This window comes from Oncorhynchus keta, chromosome 10 (genome assembly GCF_023373465.1).
Source record: "Oncorhynchus keta strain PuntledgeMale-10-30-2019 chromosome 10, Oket_V2, whole genome shotgun sequence".
Taxonomy (NCBI): Eukaryota; Metazoa; Chordata; class Actinopteri; order Salmoniformes; family Salmonidae; genus Oncorhynchus; species Oncorhynchus keta.
Window position 1 is genome coordinate 53505894 of NC_068430.1, and position 21032 is coordinate 53526925.

The 21032-nt window shown below is 41.4% G+C and overlaps 1 protein-coding gene across 1 annotated transcript; it reads right to left on the reverse strand.

Annotated features, from left to right (window-relative positions):
- Positions 1-6474: 6474 nt before the first annotated feature.
- LOC118388958 (transcription factor 15-like) lies at positions 6475-10448 on the reverse strand. The gene is made up of 2 exons (XM_035778602.2): positions 9279-10448; positions 6475-6836 (listed from the first exon to the last, which is right to left on the reverse strand). The coding sequence occupies exons 1-2, from the start codon at positions 9774-9776 to the stop codon at positions 6771-6773; spliced, it is 564 nt and encodes a 187-aa protein (XP_035634495.1). The 5' UTR covers positions 9777-10448; the 3' UTR covers positions 6475-6770.
- Between the last annotated feature and the right edge of the window lie 10584 nt (positions 10449-21032).

The following is a 21032-nucleotide window of genomic DNA, read 5'->3' on the forward strand; positions in this document are numbered from 1 at the left end:
TGTTTTGAATGCCAAATAATGGAATATGTAGTTGTTCAGTGTAAAGCAAAGGTGAATGTGGGAGAAATGGGAAGGTTAAGTGTTGTATATGTTGGTCCCATGTTTCATGAGCTGAAATATAAATTCCTGGAACCAGTGGCGATCTGTCATTCAGGGCAGGTGGGGCAGAACCCCCACATGCAAGGTACTAATGCATTAAATGGTTCATTTAAATAGGATATGAACAAAAAATGTAAAGTGGCCACATAACATTTTGAGTTGTTTAGACAGTTTATTGTAACTATGTTTTGACAATTATTTTGGAGGAAGTTATTTTTTCACTTTTGTTTTGGCCACATGGCAACTACCCAGATACAGTTGAAGTCGGAAGTTTACATACACTTAGGTTGGAGTCATTAAAACTCGGTTTTAACCACTACTTTGTGCATGACACAAGTTATTTTTCCAACAACTGTTTACAGACAGATTATTTCACTTATAATTCACTGTATCACAATTCCAGTGGGTCTGAAGTTTACATACACTAAGTTGACTCTGGTTTTAATAAACAGCTTGGAAAATTCCAGAAAATTATGTCATGGCTTTAGAAGCTTCTGATAGGCTAATTGACATCAGTTGAGTCAATTGGAGGTGTACCTGTGGATGTATTTCAAGGCCTACCTTCATACTCAGTGCATCTTTGCTTGACATCATGGGAACATCAAAATAAATCAGCCAAGACATCAGAAAAAAAAAGACCTCCACAAGTCTCGCAAATGGGCCTCCCAAATGGACAATGACCCCAAGCATACTTCCAAAGTTGTGGCAAAATGGCTTAAGGACAACAAAGTCAAGGTATTGGAGTGGCCATCACAAAGCCCTGACCTCAATCCTATAGAACATTTGTATGCTGAAAAAGTGTGTGCGAGCAAGGAGGCCTACAAACCTGACTCAGTTACACCATCTCTGTCAGGAGCCAAAATTGGGCCAAAATTCACCCAACTTATTGTGGGAAGCATGTGGAAGGCTACCTAAAAACGTTTGACCCAAGTTAAACAGTTCAAAGGCAATGCTACCAAATACTAATTGAGTGTATGTAAACTTCTGACCCACTGGGAATGTGATGAAAGAAATAAAAGCTGAAATAAATCACTCTCTACTATTATTCTGGCATTTCACATTCTTAAAATAAAGTGCTGATCTTAACGGACCTAAAACAGGCAACTTTTACTAGGATTAAATGTCAGGAATTGTGAAAAACTGAGTTTAAATGTATTTGGCTAAGGTGTATGTAAACTTCTGACTTCAACTGTATTTTAAGAGGCATCTGGACATCTAACAGACAACAGTCAAATGTTAATTAATTTAAAGAGAAATGAATAAAAGCATAAAACAAATACACCCCACTCCATATATATTTTTCAACCCAAGGGGGCGATATGTAACTTGCATCTGTGAAAGTTCTCACTGTGAGTTACAGAAAGGCTATAGTACGCCTACTGAACCTGTGTTCGCACACAGTTGTAAATGCGGGTTGTGTTGCTGTCTACTTTCAGTCTTGCTTGCCACTTCCCACTTCAAAATGGTTAGGCTAGACTGGATCCATATGAAATGTCACCCAGGCCTTGCAGATGTTTCAGATATGCATCTAGGGGTTTGACTGGATACGGTAAAATGACCATTTTTACAAACAACAAACAGAAAGTATCCCAGATTATGTTTTTATTTTTTATTTTAGGGAGGAGCTCCTCTCTTTCCAATGTAGGTAGCCTAACGTTTACATGTCGGTCCCAGAGGTTATGGGTCAGTGTGCTTCTGTTAGTGAGGCTATTCATTGCGCTCCGTGGGTCCTTGATTGAGGATATCCTCCTAACAATTGCTCCTGGTTTCGAAATGAAATATGGACCACCTTTTAAGTTTCAGACATCTAGTCGTCTACACTCAGTTCGCCAGAAGGGTTTCCAATCTACTGTAAAAACAGAAATAAAATGCACACACTCACAAACATTGGAGAAAGGTGTGAAAGTGTCAGCCGTCTTGAGTGAAAACAAAATAGATTTAGACCGCAACTTACATATTGAGAACTCATTCCTTTAAGTCATTTAGATCATCTCATGTCGAGGTTAGGATATCCAGAAAATAGTTGGTCATTGAGGGTATGGCATGTAGTTTAATACATTTCTAGAGTGGGTGATTTACATACTGTAAGCTTTTGCCTCAACAAGCACAGAGTTAAACATTTGTGGTGATGAAACCATTAGATAGGTAAAAGTAATGTTTACAAGAGAGAGAGAGAGAGCGAGAGAATGCTAAACAAGACAAGCATTCCATGCCCTGAGTTATTCATTTAACTTACAGAGGACTCATAGGATTGTGTTTATGGTAGATGGACGTCAAGGCCGTATCCATAAAGCTCCTAAAAGTGCTGATCTAGGATATATATATATATTATATATCATAATGAATAAGATGACATGGACAGAGAGGACCTGATCCTAGATCTGCAGTGCTACTCTGAGAGTGTTTTGTGCAGACAGTTTCTGATATTATACAAGCACTTGACCCCCAGTGACCCCATGCTCCTGCTCAAAACAATAATGAACTATTACGCCCTGATGGATGGTTACTAAGGATGGAAGCCTCTTTCCTCCTGAAGGGCTGCTTGCGCACTCATATTGTTTTATTATTTTGATGGGAGAAATCGGGCTCGGAATTAGCCGCCTTTTCACCTCAGCATTAAGGACCCCGCCCAGCGGCAGGAGCGGGAGCCAGGGAAACACAGCAATCAAGGCCCTGGCCCCAGCAGACTGACATTGTCTCTAGGCTAATGTCTCAGGGCATTCCTTCACTTCCTCCCTTTGCGTACTGTAGGGAAACAATAGCCCCCAGTGTGTCCACCGGGTGGAGAGTGTGTCAACAGTATCGCTCTTACAGTACACGCACACCCACGCTGGCGCACACACACACCCACCCATGCAGGCACGCGCACACACGCACACACGCACGCACGCACACACACACACACACACACACACACACACACACACACACACACACACACACACACACACACACACACACACACACACACACACACTGTTTCCCTCCCTCTGTCTGGCTCTGGTTAGGCCCGCTTGGCTGGATTCAGTTGCTCCCCACACTCCCATCCCTCTTCCACGGAAAAAAAGGATCATGACATCATAAAAAATCAGAAGCATTGTATCCAAGGCCCTGTCTCTTGAAAGGGCTGCAGTGCGTGTCTGAAGGCGATTAGCTCTTCTGACATGCAGGTTGGACAGGAAGTTTTAGGTTGAACGGGGGGATTGTGGATTGTGTGAGATAAGGCACAAAAAGGGTTTGTTTTGGTCGAAGCATGGTGGAGGGAACTGTATCACAATATTAGCCCTACTTGTCCCATGGTTCCTTCAGCAAATGTCTAGCATGTGGCTGGACAGGAATTGAGTAAGTGCTGCATGGGGGCTCCTTTGACAAGACAATTTACTTTAAAGTGTATATCTTCCTTTTATTCCGTCTCAACTCAATGGCAGTTAAATGTTCTGTTCTCAACAACATACATACAGGCTGTTGCTGTAAATGTCAACTTAATAATAAAGGTAAGTAACAACAGCATCCTCCATACCAGGCGGTGTTACAGTAGCCTGCAGGTTGTTGTACTGTAACAGTGTAACACATTTTCTCTCATAACCTTACCAGCTGTTAGGGACTTTGTGAAACAGTACATTCCTCTGGACTATAATACATGATGGAATGCCAGGCTTTCCCACCCATTAATTAAAATTAGAAGCTGGACATCTGGACCCCAGCTCTGCAGGCTGATGTCAGGACTGGCACTGACCCAGGACCTGCTGGCCCCACAGGGAGGGCCTTTGCCGGGTCGGCTGTTCCTGCTTTTCCTTCCTGTTCCTCCGTGACATCTTCCTGCCTCGGGGGCCTCTGGGAGCCATTTGAAAGGGCCCTGGTGGGCCCCAAGACCCAGAGTTACAGAATAAGCTCAGTCAAACAGCAGTTTCTAATTAGCCCCGTTTTGACAGTGTTTTGAAATGTTTCATATTCTTTAAAGCATTTGCTTTAGTCTGCCTGGAGTGCCAGGTGGACGGGGTTTGCATCTTTGCGACTATTCTATTGATTCAATTGCGCCAGGCAAGCTCAATCAAGCCCAGTTGAAGTATGTCAAATGATTTTGAGTAGTTTTTGAACCCAGGTCTGTTGGACAGCAGGTGGAGAAGGGACTGGGGGTGCTTTTTATGCAAGTGCACAATTAATTGTACATTATTGATGGGTTGTGGCTGTAACTACAACAATGGCACTTTGTAACACTTGCAGTAACGTAGTAATTGTGGAGACATGACAACATTCCAAATCTGGTAATGGGAGCTGTGATATTGTAGCCTGATTGCCAGTCTGTTTAGCTAACATTCCACTCCACGGCACATAACATGGAGTACAAGGAGTGGAATGTTAGCTTAACAGACAGACAACCAGGCTACCGATATTCTTTTATTGGCCTTATATTATCAGAGTTGAGGTAACCAACCACTCAAACAATGTCACAGCATGTGTGTTATGAGGAAAATACATCATATAAATCTATTTGAAATTACAAGTTGGCTTTATGACAGAGGACTTAAAGAAATGACTAAATCTCATCTTACACAGGTTTAGAGGTGCTTTACAAAACAATAACTCACCTCTTATAAACTATCTTTCTCTCTCTCACTGACACACTCAGACATACAAAGGCATGCAATCACACACACACACACACACACACACACACACACACACACACACACACACACACACACACACACACACACACACACACACACACACACACCACACACACACACACCCACCCACATACACACAGCTCTCTGGCCCCTCCATACCTCTCCAGCTCCGGAGAGTTGTGATTTACGCCATTAACATATCAGCAGCTGTGTTTTGCTCAACACAGGCTGCTAGGTGATATTAGGTGTGACTAATTAATAGCACATGTGCATTAAAACCAGCAAGATTTACTCAAACACACCAGTGTTAAAGCCCTGCAGCTTAATGCTTCCTGGGATCCTCTGCAGCTGTTGAAATACAGCTTCAATAAGCCAAAACCATTGAATGGTTTATACTCTAAGTGCACTTTACTGCAGACTTGCGAATTGCTAGACATGGATCTGAAACTCAAACACTGTTATTTGTTCAATTGGTAACACTTTACTTTAAGCCAACAGAGACAATGCATTATGTGATAATCATTGTAAACCTTGTCTTGAAAATGCATGACTGACCCCTTTATAATGTCTTTTAATCATCTCATAATGAGTTTGAGTCAGTGGAAATGTTGATACATATATATATATAGTAGTGCTGAACAATTAAACCAACATATGTTTCGGTTTTTAAACAAATAATTGACCAACGTTGGTTCAATTTAAACTTGTGCGGCGCAGACACGGAGACAGAAGAGAGACCGAGAGGGAAGCAGTTGCTTCATGAGCCTGAAAATGCATGATCTAAGCGATTGATAGTTATTCAGCAGTCATAAAAGTATGCCTTATGTACTTTGAAGAACTACTAAAATCGTATTTTGTCAGATTGCAGAGGCAGCTGCTCTATAGAGATAAGATGATGACTGAAATAATAAAGGAATAAAAAAAAACAATTATTTTATGAAATTCATCTGAATAAATGATGGTCAATTAAGTGATACCCAGTAATGGGCAGTCACAACCATCCATTGACTTGTATTAATTGTGTTATTCTGTGTTACAGCATTCAACCCACATAATGCAAAGTGCATTTAATGTAACACTTATATTAGAAACTGAAAACCATGATACATTTTTTTTTATAGTCGATCTGAAACTGAACCAACCTCAAAAATAACTCATAGAGACATGACATTTTTAAGCCTTATTATAAGACATTAATAGAGGCTCCTATATGTGTTTACAGAAACATGTTATAAAGCATTAACTAAAGTGCAGGATTTAACTAAAGTGTTACCAATTGTTCAACTCACTACCTTTGGCTTTTACCATCTTTTCCTGATATTGGGCATCGGTCCAGCAATGTGCCATACGTTTTGATAGTTTCCATGAGTAATCATTAGTCTTGACAAAAGATCTACCGACACTATTCATGTTGCCTTTCCTGTTTTCCCTTGAAGTTTTTAGAGCAAATTCAGAGCGTGATGTTTCAGAGTGATTCATGTTTTTCCTCACACACTGACATGTCCTATCCTTATTAGGCTCAAAAGGCCTTTGGTTGGCCAATCTCAGAAATTTTGGAAAGGCCCTATCTCGCTCACTTCCTTAGCAAAGATTCCTTAGCATTGCTGAAGGACAAGGTAAACTGTATCGGAAATTCCCAGACATACTTTATCTTTTGTTGGTAGACATTTTGTAAGTTATATCAAAATAACACCACAATATTGTTGGTATTGAGGGGCTGAAATAAAGACTAGGGACAACTATGTAAAAATATAATTTTAAAGCAAAATTTAAAATGGTGTTGAAAAGGCAACCAAATAAAGTGTCATTTATGACAATGTTCCTCCAAAATCACATTTTCCATAACCAGCATTGCGGCAGAGAGGAGTAGCCTTTTCTCACACAAACAAATTCCTGAAACGCGTCTTTTTGACAGTCTTTTCCCAAAGTTGGAGGGCATTCTGGCCTATGTGTCGGTATATGTACAGTGGGAGTGTTAGCTAGAGTTTTTTCCCTGAGGTGCTGACTTGAATTCAACAATCCTTGAAGTCTGAGAGCCGTCTATTTTCGGCTCATTCGTAGTGCACTGGCTCCACGCATTTTCAGACAACCCCGACCATCTTTCCCCTGCAAAAACAAATATCATGTTAGGCCAAAAAGTTGCAATTACATTAGAATTGATTTCTGTCCTGAAAATTCTGTGGTTGGAAACATCTGCGACCAAAACATGAATACTACATGCATATTTGCTTTTGGCTTAAGAAGAGCCTATAACAAATTATTTGTTGAAACATTGAATTTGGCCTTACTGCTATTAGCCCATAGAAATGCATTGAATAACATGGAAAAACAGATATTCAAAAAAACAATTCTAAAGGAAGTTTGTTTTGAAGTGTTTGGACTTTATCTGAGCATTACAGAATAAGAAAGATGAGGAAACCCCCCCCAAAAAAATGTTTAACACATATTTAACCACTTTTTTAAAGACATAAAATGACCTCCATGGCATAGACTGACCAGGTGAATCCAGGTGAAAGCTATGATCCCTTATTGATGTCGCTTGATAAATCCACTTCAATCAGGGTAGATAAAGGGGAGGAGACAGGTTAAAGAAGGATTTTTAAGCACTGAGACTGTATATGTGTAATTGATATCAACAACCCCTCAGCCCCTCCTCAGTTTTTCATTTAAAGGATATCTTTGCAAACTGAAAATGAAATGAATAAATACATGACGTCCCAAACGGGATAATTTGCCATTCGGTTGTTTTCTCTCAAGAAGATGTTTGACAGATTGAAGCTGAACTGATGGATACCTATTATGAAGAATCTTCATGTGAGCTGGCAAGAAAGTATTTTGTTATCGTCCTAGTAATGTTTATGCCATATTATCATTGTGACATTAACTACGTTTGACATTTATTTCTTTGGATATACTGGAATAACTAGACTACAAACCTAATACTAATTTTAAGTGGCCAATCAAAACAAGTCTAGGGTTAATTAAACATGATACTATTAGTAGAGGATATTGAATGCAACAAAAGTAGACTATAATTAAGCAATAATTCCTGAGGGGGTGTGGTATATTGCCAATATACCATGGCTAAGAGCTGTTCTTAGGCACGACGCAACAAGGAGTGCTAGGAAACAGCCCTTAGCCGTGGTATATTGGCCATATATCACAAACCTCTAAGGTGCCGTATTGCTATTATAAACTGGTTACCAATGTAATTATAACAGTAAAAAATACATGTTTTGTCATACCCATGGTATATGGTCTGATATACCATATACCCCCAATCAAAATTCGGGGCTCAAACCACCCAGTTTATAATAACATATATATATATATTTTTAAAGGAGATCCCTTTGACCATGTTGAAGGTATGAATTACACTTTGGATGGTGTATCATTACACCTAGTCACTACAAAGATATAGCTGTCCTTCCTAACTCAGTTGCCGGTGAGGATGGAAACCCCTCTGGGATTTTACCATGAGGCCAATGGTGACTTTAAAACAGTTACAAAGTTTAATGGCTGTGATAGGAGAAAACTGAGGATACAACAACATTGTAATTACTCCACAATACTAACATAAATGTCAGAGTCAAAAGAAGGAGGCCTGTACAGAATAAAACATTAAAAAACATGCACCCTGTTTGCAATAAGGTCACTAAAGTAAAACTGCAAAAAATGTCGCAAAGAAATCAACTTTATGTCCTGAATACAAAGTACTATGTCTGGGGCAAATTTCAACACAACACATCACTGAGTACCACTCTTCATGTTTTCAAGCATGTTGGTGGCTGTATCATGTTATGTATGCTTGTCATCGGCAAGGACTTGGGAGTTTTTCAGGTTAAAAAGAAATGGAATAGAGCTAAGCACAGGCAAAATCCTAGAGGAAAACCTGGTTCAGTCTGCTTTCCAATAGACACTGGAAGACAAATTAATATTTCAGCAGGACAATAACCTAAAACATATTCACTGGAGTTGCTTACCAAGACGAAATAGAATGTTCCTGAGTGGCTTAGTTACAGTTTTTACTTAAATTGGCATGAAAAATCTATGGCAAGACTTCAAAATGGCTGTCTAGCAATGATCGACAACCAACTTGACAGATCATGAATCATTTAAAAAAGAATAATGTGCAAATATTGTACAATCCAGGTGTGTAAAGCTCTAAAATACTTACCCAGAAGACAGCTATAATCGCTGCCAAATGTGATTCTAACATTGACTCAGGGGTGTGAATACTTATATAAATGAGATATTTTTGTATTTCATTTTCAATAAGATTGTAAACATTTCGAAAAACATGTTTTCACTTTGTCATTATGGGGTATTGTATGTAGATGGGTGAGAATAGTTTGTTTGTGTAATCCATTTTGAATTCAGGCTGTAATACAACAAACTGGAATACGTCAAGGGGTATGAAGACTTTCTGAAGGCACTGTACACTACTAGGCTTGCAGGGGTGCCATGCTGTCTGTCTAGTCTACTATGTAAAATAGTATAAATATATTTGGAATTCATACTTGACATAGCACTGTCATGCACGCTTACCCCTTTTCGCTGGTTGCTCAAGCAAAAGGTACAGATAGTTCTGGGTTGCTTCCTCTCTCCATGTCCTTGCGCGCGGTACACTGCACTCAGGCACGGCTGCCCATCCTCACGCCCGTCACCAAGCACCAGAACGTTGGCCAAGTGTGAGATGTAGCTGGACGCCAACCGGAGCGTTTCAATTTTGGAGAGCTTTCTGTCCACCGGCTCCGTAGGTATGAGTGTCCGGAGCGCGGTGAATGCGGTGTTGACGCTCTGGGTCCGGTCTCGCTCCCTGGCGTTGGCTGTGTTGCGCTGTTTGACCACAACAACCCCACCGACTCCCACCATGCGGGAAAGCTGCCGACAAGTCTTATCTGAAGAGGCACAGCATTCATAGCTCTGGTCAGAGCTGCCGTCGCTCTCGCTGCGGTTCTCCTCGTCGTCCGAGATCATGTTGAGATCAGGAGGGTAGGAGGAGAAGGGGTGAGTTGCCACCGGCCGAAGCATTGTAAAAGCCATTATAAACTAAAGTTTAACCCAATTACAATGAATGTAGTATTCCTTATATAATAAGCCTACAGTTTAATATGTGCTCATGGACAGCCGTTGGGGTCAGAACTTGCATAGGAATACCCCCTCGAATAGGAAAAAAGTGTTTTGACATATCCTCATAGTATGGTGTTGCCGGATGGTTAACAGTGAGTGCTTGAGTAAGCTCTTATAGCCAGCCCACGGTAGCTCAGCAGAAGGGGATGGGTTGTTTGGGACATGCAAACCAATCTGTCCAAAAGGACCAATTAGGCTACAGTCCAATAGGAACCATAGCCCTCCAAAATTATATTATAGACTATAAACAGCGTGTATTATTTTAATAGGTCAGTATCATTTTAATAAATTGAAGCATTATTTGCATGATATGGTGAAGCCAAGTGACTAGTTTTCTAAATGAACCTCAGACTCCTTGGAGTCGATATGCTTTGACTCTTCAAACATGTAAGTTCTTAAACCCTTACCGTGTACATATGTTTGTCCTCTGTTGTTGCGTGCCTGTCTTTGTTTGCTGAAATCCATACTTTTTAATAAAACAACCGCCATCTGTTTCCTTGTTGAGATTCAATTGGCACATGCACCTTCTTGCTGAGCTGCCATCTTGATCAGCAGCAATGAGGAAATGTCTGTGTTTGGTTCACGTTTTATTGAAAAGGTTTAAGAATGAACATGTTTTAAGCTTTGACGCCTAGTGACTCAAAGGAGTCAGAGGTTCATAAAAAAAAAAACTCTAGTCTGTGATCAACTCTGTGGAGGAGTTGAAGAACTTGGCTGGATAGTAATTTCTTCAATCCCCATTTGTATTTGTATGTATTGGGGATCCTCTGGCAGCAGCTACTCTTCCTGGGATCCAAACACATTAAGGCACTTACATTACACATAAAACAAAAGATAAAACAGTACATCATATAACATTGTTACACCACCATATATCTGCAACACAAAATGTATGATACCACCATACAACAATATTACAATGTGCGTGTGCTAGTGCCTGTGTGCTAGTGCCTGTGTGCTAGTGCATGTGTGTGTATGCGTGTGTCTGCACCTGTGTGTCTCTTCACATTCCCCGCTGTTCCTTAAGGTGTCTTTTGATCTGTTTTTTTCAATCAGATTCTACTGCTTGAATCGGTTACCTGATGTGGAATAGAGTTCCAAGTCGTTGTGGCTCTATGTAGTACTATGCGCCTCCCATAGTCTGTTCTTGATTTGGGGATTGTGAAGAGATCTCTGGTGGTATGACTTGTGGGGTATGCATGAGTGTCCGAGCTGTGTGCTGGTAGGTTAAACAGACAGCTCAGTGCATGCAGGCTTGTCAACACTTCTTGCAAAAACACGTAATGATGAAGTCAATCTCTCCTCCACTTTGAGCCATGAGAGACTGACATGCATATCATTAATGTTAGCTCTCCGTGTCCATTTAAGGGCCAGCCGTGCTGCCCTGTTCTGAGCCAATTGTAATCTTTGTGGCACGTGACCACACGACTGAACAGTATTCCAGGTGCGACCAAACTAGGGCCTGTAGGACCTGCTTTGTTTATAGTACTGTTAAGAAGGCAGAGTAGCACTTTATTATGGGCAGACTTCTCCCCATCTTAGCTAATATCAACATGTTTTGACCATGACAGTTTACAGTCCAGGGTTACTCCAAGCAGTTTAGTCACCTCAACTTGCTCAATTTCCACATTGTTCATTACAAGATTTAGTTGAGGTTAAGGCTTTAGTGAATGATTTGTCCCAAATACAATGCTTTTAGTTTTCAAAACATTTAAGGCTTACTTATTCCTTGCCACCCATTCTGAAACTAACTGCAGCTCTTTGTTAAGTGTTGCAGTCATTTCAGTCGCTGTAGTAGCTGACATGTAAAGTGTCGAGTCATCCGCGTACATAGACACACTGGCTTAACTTGTTAGTAAAGATTGAAAAAATATTGAAAAAAACAAGGGGCCTAGACAGTTGCCCTGGGAAAATCCTGATTCTACCTGGATTATGTTGGAGAGGCTTCCATTAAACAGTGTTTGATACTGGAGGCCGCTATTGCCAATTTATTATGTACTACAATTACAACATATATCTTTACCAGCATTGTACTTATTTAAATAGGCCTATTGCCATTTTTGTATATACAAAAGATTACATTAGTGTGATTATGCATAGGAATGTGAGGCGTGAAACTCTCACCACATACTATAAAGTGAGATTAAAAACGTAGTGATGTTCTGTTGTTTGTGCAGCACATGAAAAGCTGCTGCAATGCAAAACAACTCAAACCACAGCTCTGACGGCCTATTAGAGATCCTTTTCATGTAATCCAATTAAAGTACACCTACAAAGAAACATTTTATAGGTGTTGTCTATGCTCCTCTTAGAGATAATAACACTACTTAAACCATCAATGTATGATGCTTTATAACTTTTTGAAAGATTTCTAACCTTAATAATATCAAGGCTTATGATATGTTACGTCTTTCTATGTTTGGTATTTTCAACTGTTACAGTCTAAAGCCCCTGTGACAGATCCTGTCCTCAGAGGCCAATCTAACAGTGGCGCAACGGTGAGCCCTGGTTAGTTTGTCTAATGGGTTAAGTGAGCTGGGTAAATAAACAGGCAGCAGATGCTGGAGGGGATCAAGCCCTCCACTTTCTCTAAATACGTCCCAAATGGCACCCTTTTCCCTATATAGTGCACTATTTGTGATGGGCCTTGGTCATTTGGGATGCAATCACTGACTGTGGAAAAGCAAATGGCTTCCAGATTTGCTGGTGTGTGACATCAAAGGGCCTCTTTGGCCTGTTTTTACAATCACAACCTCAAGCCACATCAAGCCACCAGCAGGCCCTGCTGGCTCTGGTCCTAACTCAGCTGCACCAACAATGGCGACCTGCAGAAGACCCGGTCCCCGCTTGTAAACCGTGACACAGCAAGATTATTTTTACTGCTACTCAGCCGCGACCAACTCGACCCCTTGCTCACTTTCCCCAACCTCACAGTTTGGAACCGTAAATACTTTGGCCCCCCGCACCAAGGAATGCATTTAAAAACCTGTTGAGGCGATTAACTAAGTGATATTGAGTTTGCAGTCACGGTGTGTCGCACTCTATGGCAAGACCCATCATTCACCCGAGTTTCGTCAGAATCAGGGGAATGGTGTCTGACATATCGAGTGTGACTAACGTACGTACAGTTGATGACTATATCCCCCCCTTGGACCAATCAGTGTAATTTTGTAATCTCAATCACTCAAGTTTCATAACAAATGTGCCAGTGGTGTCTGAGATATCACGTGGGTTAGCTAGACTCATGTCCCTGAGCATGTGTGCCAAATTTCATCACTCTGAGTCAAACAGATCAAGAGATATAAACATGTGCCCGTTATAGTGCCACCATGTGGTCAATATGAATGTTCTTGCATATGTTAAGTCTTCAGTGTTTGCAACATGTGTATGACATTTCATTACAATATGAATACCCTTGACTGATTTCTATGCATTTGTGTGCCAGACCACGCCCATGTGAATGTTTATTGGTCAATAATGGCCATGTTGTTTTAGGTACTAGTCTGGAAAGTATTGCGTTGCGTGACCTTAGTCCATAGATGCCACATATCAAGTTTCGTGCAGATCGGTAGCGTTTTTAAAATGCTTTTCACAAAATTCGAAATGGTGAAAAGTCCATCATGTTGAGACAAATGTGTTACTTGTGATGAGAGTACCAAATCTTATGACTTTTGATCAAACGGGGTTAAGTGCGTGACCTCTCAAAATGTACATTTTCAATCGCTTGCCACCATCTGGCCAATCAGTTTAGTAAATGCTGAATCTCTATGGCAGGACACATCATTCACCCAAGTTTCACCAAATCATCCCAGTTCTGTCTGAGATATCATCTGAGATATCACATTTTTATTTTTTACCTTTATTTAACTAGGCAAGTCAGTTAAGAACAAATTCTTATTTTCAATGACGGCCTAGGAACAGTGGGTTAACTGCCTGTTCAGAGGCAGAACGACAGATTAGTACCTTGTCAGCACGGGGGCTTGAACTTGCAACCTTCCGGTTACTAGTCCAACACACTAACCACTAGGCTACCCTGCCTCCCCAACAAACAAACAGAGACAGATCCACAGTCCCCTCCCTGATTTCATCGTGGGGGACAATGAAAAATGAGAGGCATGTTTTAAGTAATGTCTGCTGAATAAGCAGGCAGCTGAACAGTGTATCACAACAGGCCTGATAAACTTCCCTTTTAGGACAATTCACCATCGCCTCCCCCACACCTCAAATCCATTTTCTCTCTTGGACAACTCCTGCACTGTTTTGAGTGATGACACGGTGACCACATTGCGAGTCAGCCCCAATATTGTGTTAATGCCAGCAGTGCGGCCATGATGGCCTGCTGGGTTAGATACTCTCTGTGGTGAGACGTGTTGACTCATGGACGCAGCTGCACAGGGGAGTGCAGAGGCCCAGACTCAGACCCAGAGCAGTTTTAGCCTGGTCCCGGATCTGTTTGTGCTATTTTGTCAACTCCTATGGTTATGAAACCAAAGGAGTTGTCAAGACAGCACAAACCATTCTGGAACTAGGCTAGAGTAGCTACTCCACAGAGCACCCAGCCAGCTGCAGATCTCCTGGAATATTGGGGCATAAAATGTATTTTAATATTGACAATACATTCAACATGGGGTTTTTGTGTGGAAAAAAATATATGCATATGTTAGGATATGAGAGGTCGGGAATAACATTTCAGGTGCCCGTATTGCTGATTTAAAGTGACTGCCTTAAGAAGTGGGTAATGCTACAAACATCCCTTCGATTTTGGGGAGGAAAAGCATGGTTAAGGCATTTCATGAAACACATCCGTTGTCATTATTGTTATATAACTTGTTAATTATAAGAACAAAACATATTTTATTCTACTTCAATTTCGCTTTTCCTTTTGTACAGTATATCCAGTGTGTTTCTCAATTTATGCAAGTTGGTAGGACTGTGAAGTAGCAACAGAAGCCTATACTTTTTTTTACCCTCAAATGTGACCTAAAGATGAGCCTAGGCCTCAGATCTAACTCTCCCTTCTCTCTTTTTCCTTTCCTCCTCTCTTTTTCCTTCCTTCCTTCCTTCCTTCCTTCCTTCCTTCCTTCCTTCCTTCCTTCCTTCCTTCCCTCCCTCCCTCCCTCCCTCCCTCCCAAAGATACTGGTCGGCTTACACAGCTTTCTACATGTTGAGTTATCAGGTGGGACTGCTAGTTAAATTCAGCATTAAATACTATACTTCAGTAGCCTGACTATACTCCAATGTATTTTCACTTTATTTGAGGATTACTTTAAAAAAGTTTTTTTGAGTCTGTAGAGCCACAAAAAACCCATATGTCAGCATAAATTACATGTTACTACAATGGTATATGTCAACATTCTGACATACTTCTAATGAGATCTGGTCTGGTTTATGATAAGACTTACACTGAGTGTACAAAACATTAGGAACACCTTTCTAACCCCATTTGCTCTCAGAACAGCCTTAAATCATGAAATATAGCGTTTCACAGCGTTTCACAGGGATGCTGGCCCATGTTGACTCCAATGCTTCCCACAGTTGGATGTCCTTTGGGTTGTGGACCATTCTTGATAAACACAGGAAACTGTTGAGTGTGAAAAACCCTGCAGCGTTGCAGTTTTCACACTCAAACCAGTGCACCTAGCACCTACTACCGTATACCATTCAAAGGCACTTAAATATTTTATCCAATCTAATGTATCAATTGTCTCAAAATCCTTCTTTAACCGGTCATCTCCCCATCATCTACACTGATTGAAGTGGATTTAACAGGTGACATCAATCACCTCGATTCATCTGGTGAGTCTATGTCTTGGAAAGAGCAGGTGTTCCTCATGTTTTGTACACTTCCTATATAATAATAACAATGTACTGTATTTTGTTACATACAACATGCCATACAACACTCCTCCAACTGCTCTTAAACGCTAGTAAAACCAAATGCATGCTTTTCAACCGTTCGCTGCCTGCACCCGCCCGCCCGACTAGCATCACTACTCTGGACGGTTCTGACCTAGAATACATGTACAACTACAAATACCTAGGAGTCTGGCTAGACTGTAAACTCTCATTCCAGTCTCATATCAAACATCTCCAATCCAAAATCAAATCTAGAATCGGCTTTCTATTTTGCAACAAAGCCTCCTTCACTCACGCCGCCCAACTTACCCTAGTAAAACTGACTGTCCTACCGATCCTCGACTTCGGCGATGTCATCTACAAAAAGCTTCCAATACTCTTCTCAGCAAACTGGATGCAGTATATCACAGTGCCATCCGTTTTGTTACCAAAGCGCCTTATACCACCCACCACTGCGACCTGTATGCTCTCGTCGGCTGGCCCTAGCTACATATTCGTCGCCAGACCCACTGACTCCAGGTCATCTATCAGGTAAAGCTCCGCCTTATCTCAGCTCACTGGTCACGATAACAAAACCCACCCGTAGCATGCGCTCCAGCAGGTATATCTCACTGGTCATCCCCAAAGCCAACACCTTCTTTGGCCACATTTCCTCCCAGTTCTCTGCTGCCATTGACTGGAACAAATTGCAAAAATGGCTGAAGCTGGAGACTTACATTTCCCTCACTAACTTTAAACATCAGCTATCTGAGCAGCAAACTGATCGTCTCAGCTGTATATAGTCCATCTGTAAATAGCCCACCCAATCTACCTACCTCATCCTCATATTGTTTTTATTTACTTTGCTGCTCTTTTGCACACCAGTATCACTACTTTACACAGCATCATCTGCTCATCATCATCTGCTCATCTATCACTCCAGTGTTAATCTGCTAAATTGTAATTACTTTGCTACTATGGCCTATTTATTGCCTTACCTCCTCATGCCATTTGCACACACTGTATATAGACATACTTTTTACCCCTATTGTGTTATTGACTGTACGCTTGTTTATTCCATGTGTAACTAACTCTGTGTTGTTGTTTCTGTCGCACTGCTTTGCTTTATCTTGGCCAGGTCGCAGTTGTAAATGAGAACTTGTTCTCAACTGGCCTACCTGGTTAAATAAAGGTGAAAGAAAAAAAGAAAAGAATTCCAATCTGTGCTTGCGAAACAGTCCTGTAGCTTAGCATCCGCTTCAACTGACTTTTTCCATATTGAGCACGCCATTGGTACTTCCTGTTTGAGTTTTGAGCTTGTAAGCTAGTGCTGAGTGATTATTTCTTATATTTATTTGTTTTTTAAACAACTGACAACTGATCAACTGACCAATGTCGTTTCATTTATTTGAATTCCATTTCGTTCAGTTTTTTTCTGTGGGCTCAATGTTCATAATTGCACAGTTTCTCTACAGATAAATCAGATCCAACCTGAACTGTGCGATGTAGTAGGGAGTTGTGGTTTCCAACTGGCCAATAGTCTACATAATGTAGCACATAAAATTGCAATGACCTTAATCCATCTACTTGTCCGGTCTGTGTTTATTTTATGCCTGCTCCAGAAGAGACAGAAGATAGCACAATCATGAGGTGATATACTGTAGAACAGCTGTTGCTTTGCGAGGTATCTCTACCTGAAAATAAATGATATAAGTGATTGATAGTTGGTATTCAGCAGTCATAAAGGTATGCCTTATTTACTTTGAAGAAATACAAAATAGTGATTTTGTCAGACAGCATAGGCAGCAGCTCTATAGAGATGAGATGATGACTTGGAATTAAATAATAAAGTCATCAAATAAAACAAATGCAATTTACACAACAACTGAAATATTTGATTCAAGTAAAATAATTTGAACAAATGATGGTTAATAAGTGATAAGCAGTAATGGGCAGTCACTACCATCATGGGAGTTTATTAATTGTTTTATTATGTGTTGTTACAGCATTCAACCCACATACTGCATAGTGCATTTAATGTTATTTTTTTTTATCAACCCCCCCCAAAAAATAACGGATTCTTTTTTAATAACCGATGTGTAACTCTCAAAACCAACCTCAAAAAACACTAATCACTTAGCACTATTGTAAGCAGGAAGCAGGAGGATAGAGTTATGGTCTGATTTGCCAAAGGCAGGGTGATGGAGGGCTTTGTATGTTTGTATGTTTCAGTGTGTGGAATAAAGGTGATCTAGAGTTTTGTCACCTCTAGTTGCACATGTGACATGCTTGTAAAAATAACAGGCCACGAGAAACGCCACCTCTGAATGTGCATTTTCTTGTTTGCTTATGGCCTTATACAGTTAGTTGAATACGTTCTTAGTGCCAGCATCAGTTTGTGGTGGTAAATAGACAGCTGCGAAAGATACAGATGAAAACTCTCTTGGTAGATTGTATGGTTTGCAGCTTATCATGAGGTATTCTAACTCAGGCGTGCAAAACCGAGAGACTTCCTGAACATTAGAGATTTTGCATCAGCTGTTGTTAACAAAGAGACACACCCTCCTCCCTTCATCTTATCCGAGTCCGCCATCCGGTCTTGACGATGCATAGAAAACCCAACAAGATATATCCAGTTCCTCGTTCAGCCACGACTCTGAGAAATGAAGGATATCAGCTCCCATTTATAGGATTGTTTCGAATGGAGCTCATCCAGTTTGTTCTTAAGTGAATGCACGTTTGTCCAATAGAACAGAGGGCATTGTCGGTCTATTTGCTTGCTGACTTAGTCTCGTCATGGTGCCGGGTCGCCTGCCTCTCTTTCGTCACCACTTCCTCTTTCTAGTCCCGGGGATTAGGGCCTGGTCCAGAGTAAGCTGAACGTCCAGAGATGACGACTCGTTGAAGTAGAAATTGTTGTCCAAATCGAAGTTGTAAATGGCAAACGTTATCTATACTCTTTTATAGGCGACAGTTTCTGAGGTTACACTTTCATGGCCACATAATGACATGGGGACATTTTGGTGGTATTTTTGCTGGGACTGACGGATATCCAAACAGAGGAACCTTGTCTCTTTCAGACAGTTAGAATGTCAACCTCTTTATCACAACAGGAAGTCTTCTCACACGCGACAATTCTTTGGAGAAGCCAACTAACAGGCCTTAATGGTCGCCCGGCCGTTCCTGCGGTTCCTCTGAGCAGCAATATACAGCTTCCTCTCGGGTCGCTTGGGACCTTGGGACCCTTGTCTCAACTCTACCGTGTTCACGGGCCAGCGAGTTTATCAGGCCAGAGAATCTACAAGAACCTCCTCTTTTATGATCCTATGATTTGATAAGATTTGATAAAGGTAGGCTATAAAAGGCCCTTCCGCTTTATCCCTCTGATGACCCTACATGCTCTTGATTTGGGGGCGGTTGAATCCTCCGTCGTGATTGGCTGAGGAAAGACCTGGAGTGGGGATACCACGGATTGACTTTTTTGTTCACTGTGTTCATGTTTTTTTTATGTATAGTGTGTGGGGTTCGGCTGTTTTTAATGGCTACATCCTTTTCACGGACTGTGGTTCAGACAAGCGTGTGTGTGTGTATGTGTTTGTGTGTGTGTACGGACCGCATTGTGTCTCAAAATAGTCAGCTGGAGTGCACTGAGAGTCTGAAACAGATAGCTGGACTTTCCCATGGGGGGGCCAGTGGCTGGGGGCCGAGAAGGGAGGTCTCAGGGCCCCGTCTGGGACAGAGTGGGGGAAAGGGGCCTGGTTCTCACGACACCTGACCCAGTCCACATCCTGTCCTCAGCCCCACAGCGTGGTGTGGTCAGGGAGCCGAGCTGGGCCGGTGGAGAGCCTCTGACCCAAAGGAGATCTGGGTGGCTCTCTGGCTGGACCTAAGGGCTGGACCTAAAGACAGCATGCACAAGCATAGAGGGGGGAAACACATTGATCTCACACCCTATTCAAGAGCAGCATTGGGGGTTTTCCCTTTCATGTTTGTGTTCTGATTTCTCAGGATAGACACATCTACCTCGAGCACTGCTCCTTATAATGTGCTGTATCCTTTCATAAAAGTTGTAGCCCCCTCTACTGGCCAGGGGAAGAGTACTGTTAGAGTAAATCATTTTGATGGTTGTCTGCTATTAGTGTCCCACCAGGATGCAATTGGATACAGTGGCAAGAAAAAGTATGCGAACACTTTTGAATTACCTGGATTTCTGCATAAATTGGTCATAACATTTCCTTCATCTAACTCACAACAATACACAAACACAGTGTGCTTACACTATTAACACACACATTATTGTATTTTGCTAAATTGAATAGATAATTTAAACATTCACAGTGTAGGTTGGAAAAAGTATGTGAACCCCTAGGCTGATGACTTCTCCAAAAGCTAATTGGAGTCAGGAGTCAGCTAACCTGGAGTCCAATCAATGAGACGAGATTGGAGATGTTGGTTAGAGCTGCCCTGCCCTAATTGGAGTTTGCTATTCACAAGAAGCATTGCCTGATGTGAACCATGCCTCGAACAAAAGAGATCTCAGAAGACCTAAGATTAAGAATTGTTCACTTGCAGGTTACAAGGTTACAAAAGTATCTCTAAAAGCCTTGATGTTCATCAGTCCACGGTAAGACAATTTGTCTATTAATGGAGAAAGTTCAGCACTGTTGCTATTCTCCTTACTAGTGGACATCCTATAAAGATGACTGCAAGAGCACAGCGTAGAATGCTCAATGTTAAGAAGAATGTCAGCTAAAGAGTTAGAGAAATCTCTGGAACATGCTAACATCTCTTTTGACAAGGCTACGATACATAAAACACTAAACAAGAATGGTGTTCATGGGAGGACACCACGGAAGAAGCCACTGCTGTCCAAAAAAACCCATTGCTGCATGTCTTTAGTTTACAAAAGAGCACCTGGATGTTCCACAGCGCTGCTTTCAAAATATTCTGTGGACAGATGAAACTAAAGTTGAGTTGTTTGGAAGGAACACACAACGCTATGTGTGGAGAACAAAAGGCACAGCACACCAACATCAAAACCTCATCCCAACTGTAAAGTACGGTGGAGGGAGCATCATGGTTTGGGGCTGCTTTTTTATTTTTATCCTTTATTTACCTAGACAAGTCAGTTAAGAACAAATTCGTATTTACAATGACGGCCTACCCGGGCCAATTGTGCGCCGCCTATGTATGGGACTCTCAATCACGATCAGATGTGATGCAGCCTGGATTTGAATTAGGGACTGCAGTGACCCCTTTTGCACTGAGATGCAGTGCCTTAGACTGCTGTGCCACTCAAGAGCTAACATTTGCTGCCTCAGGGCCTGGACAGC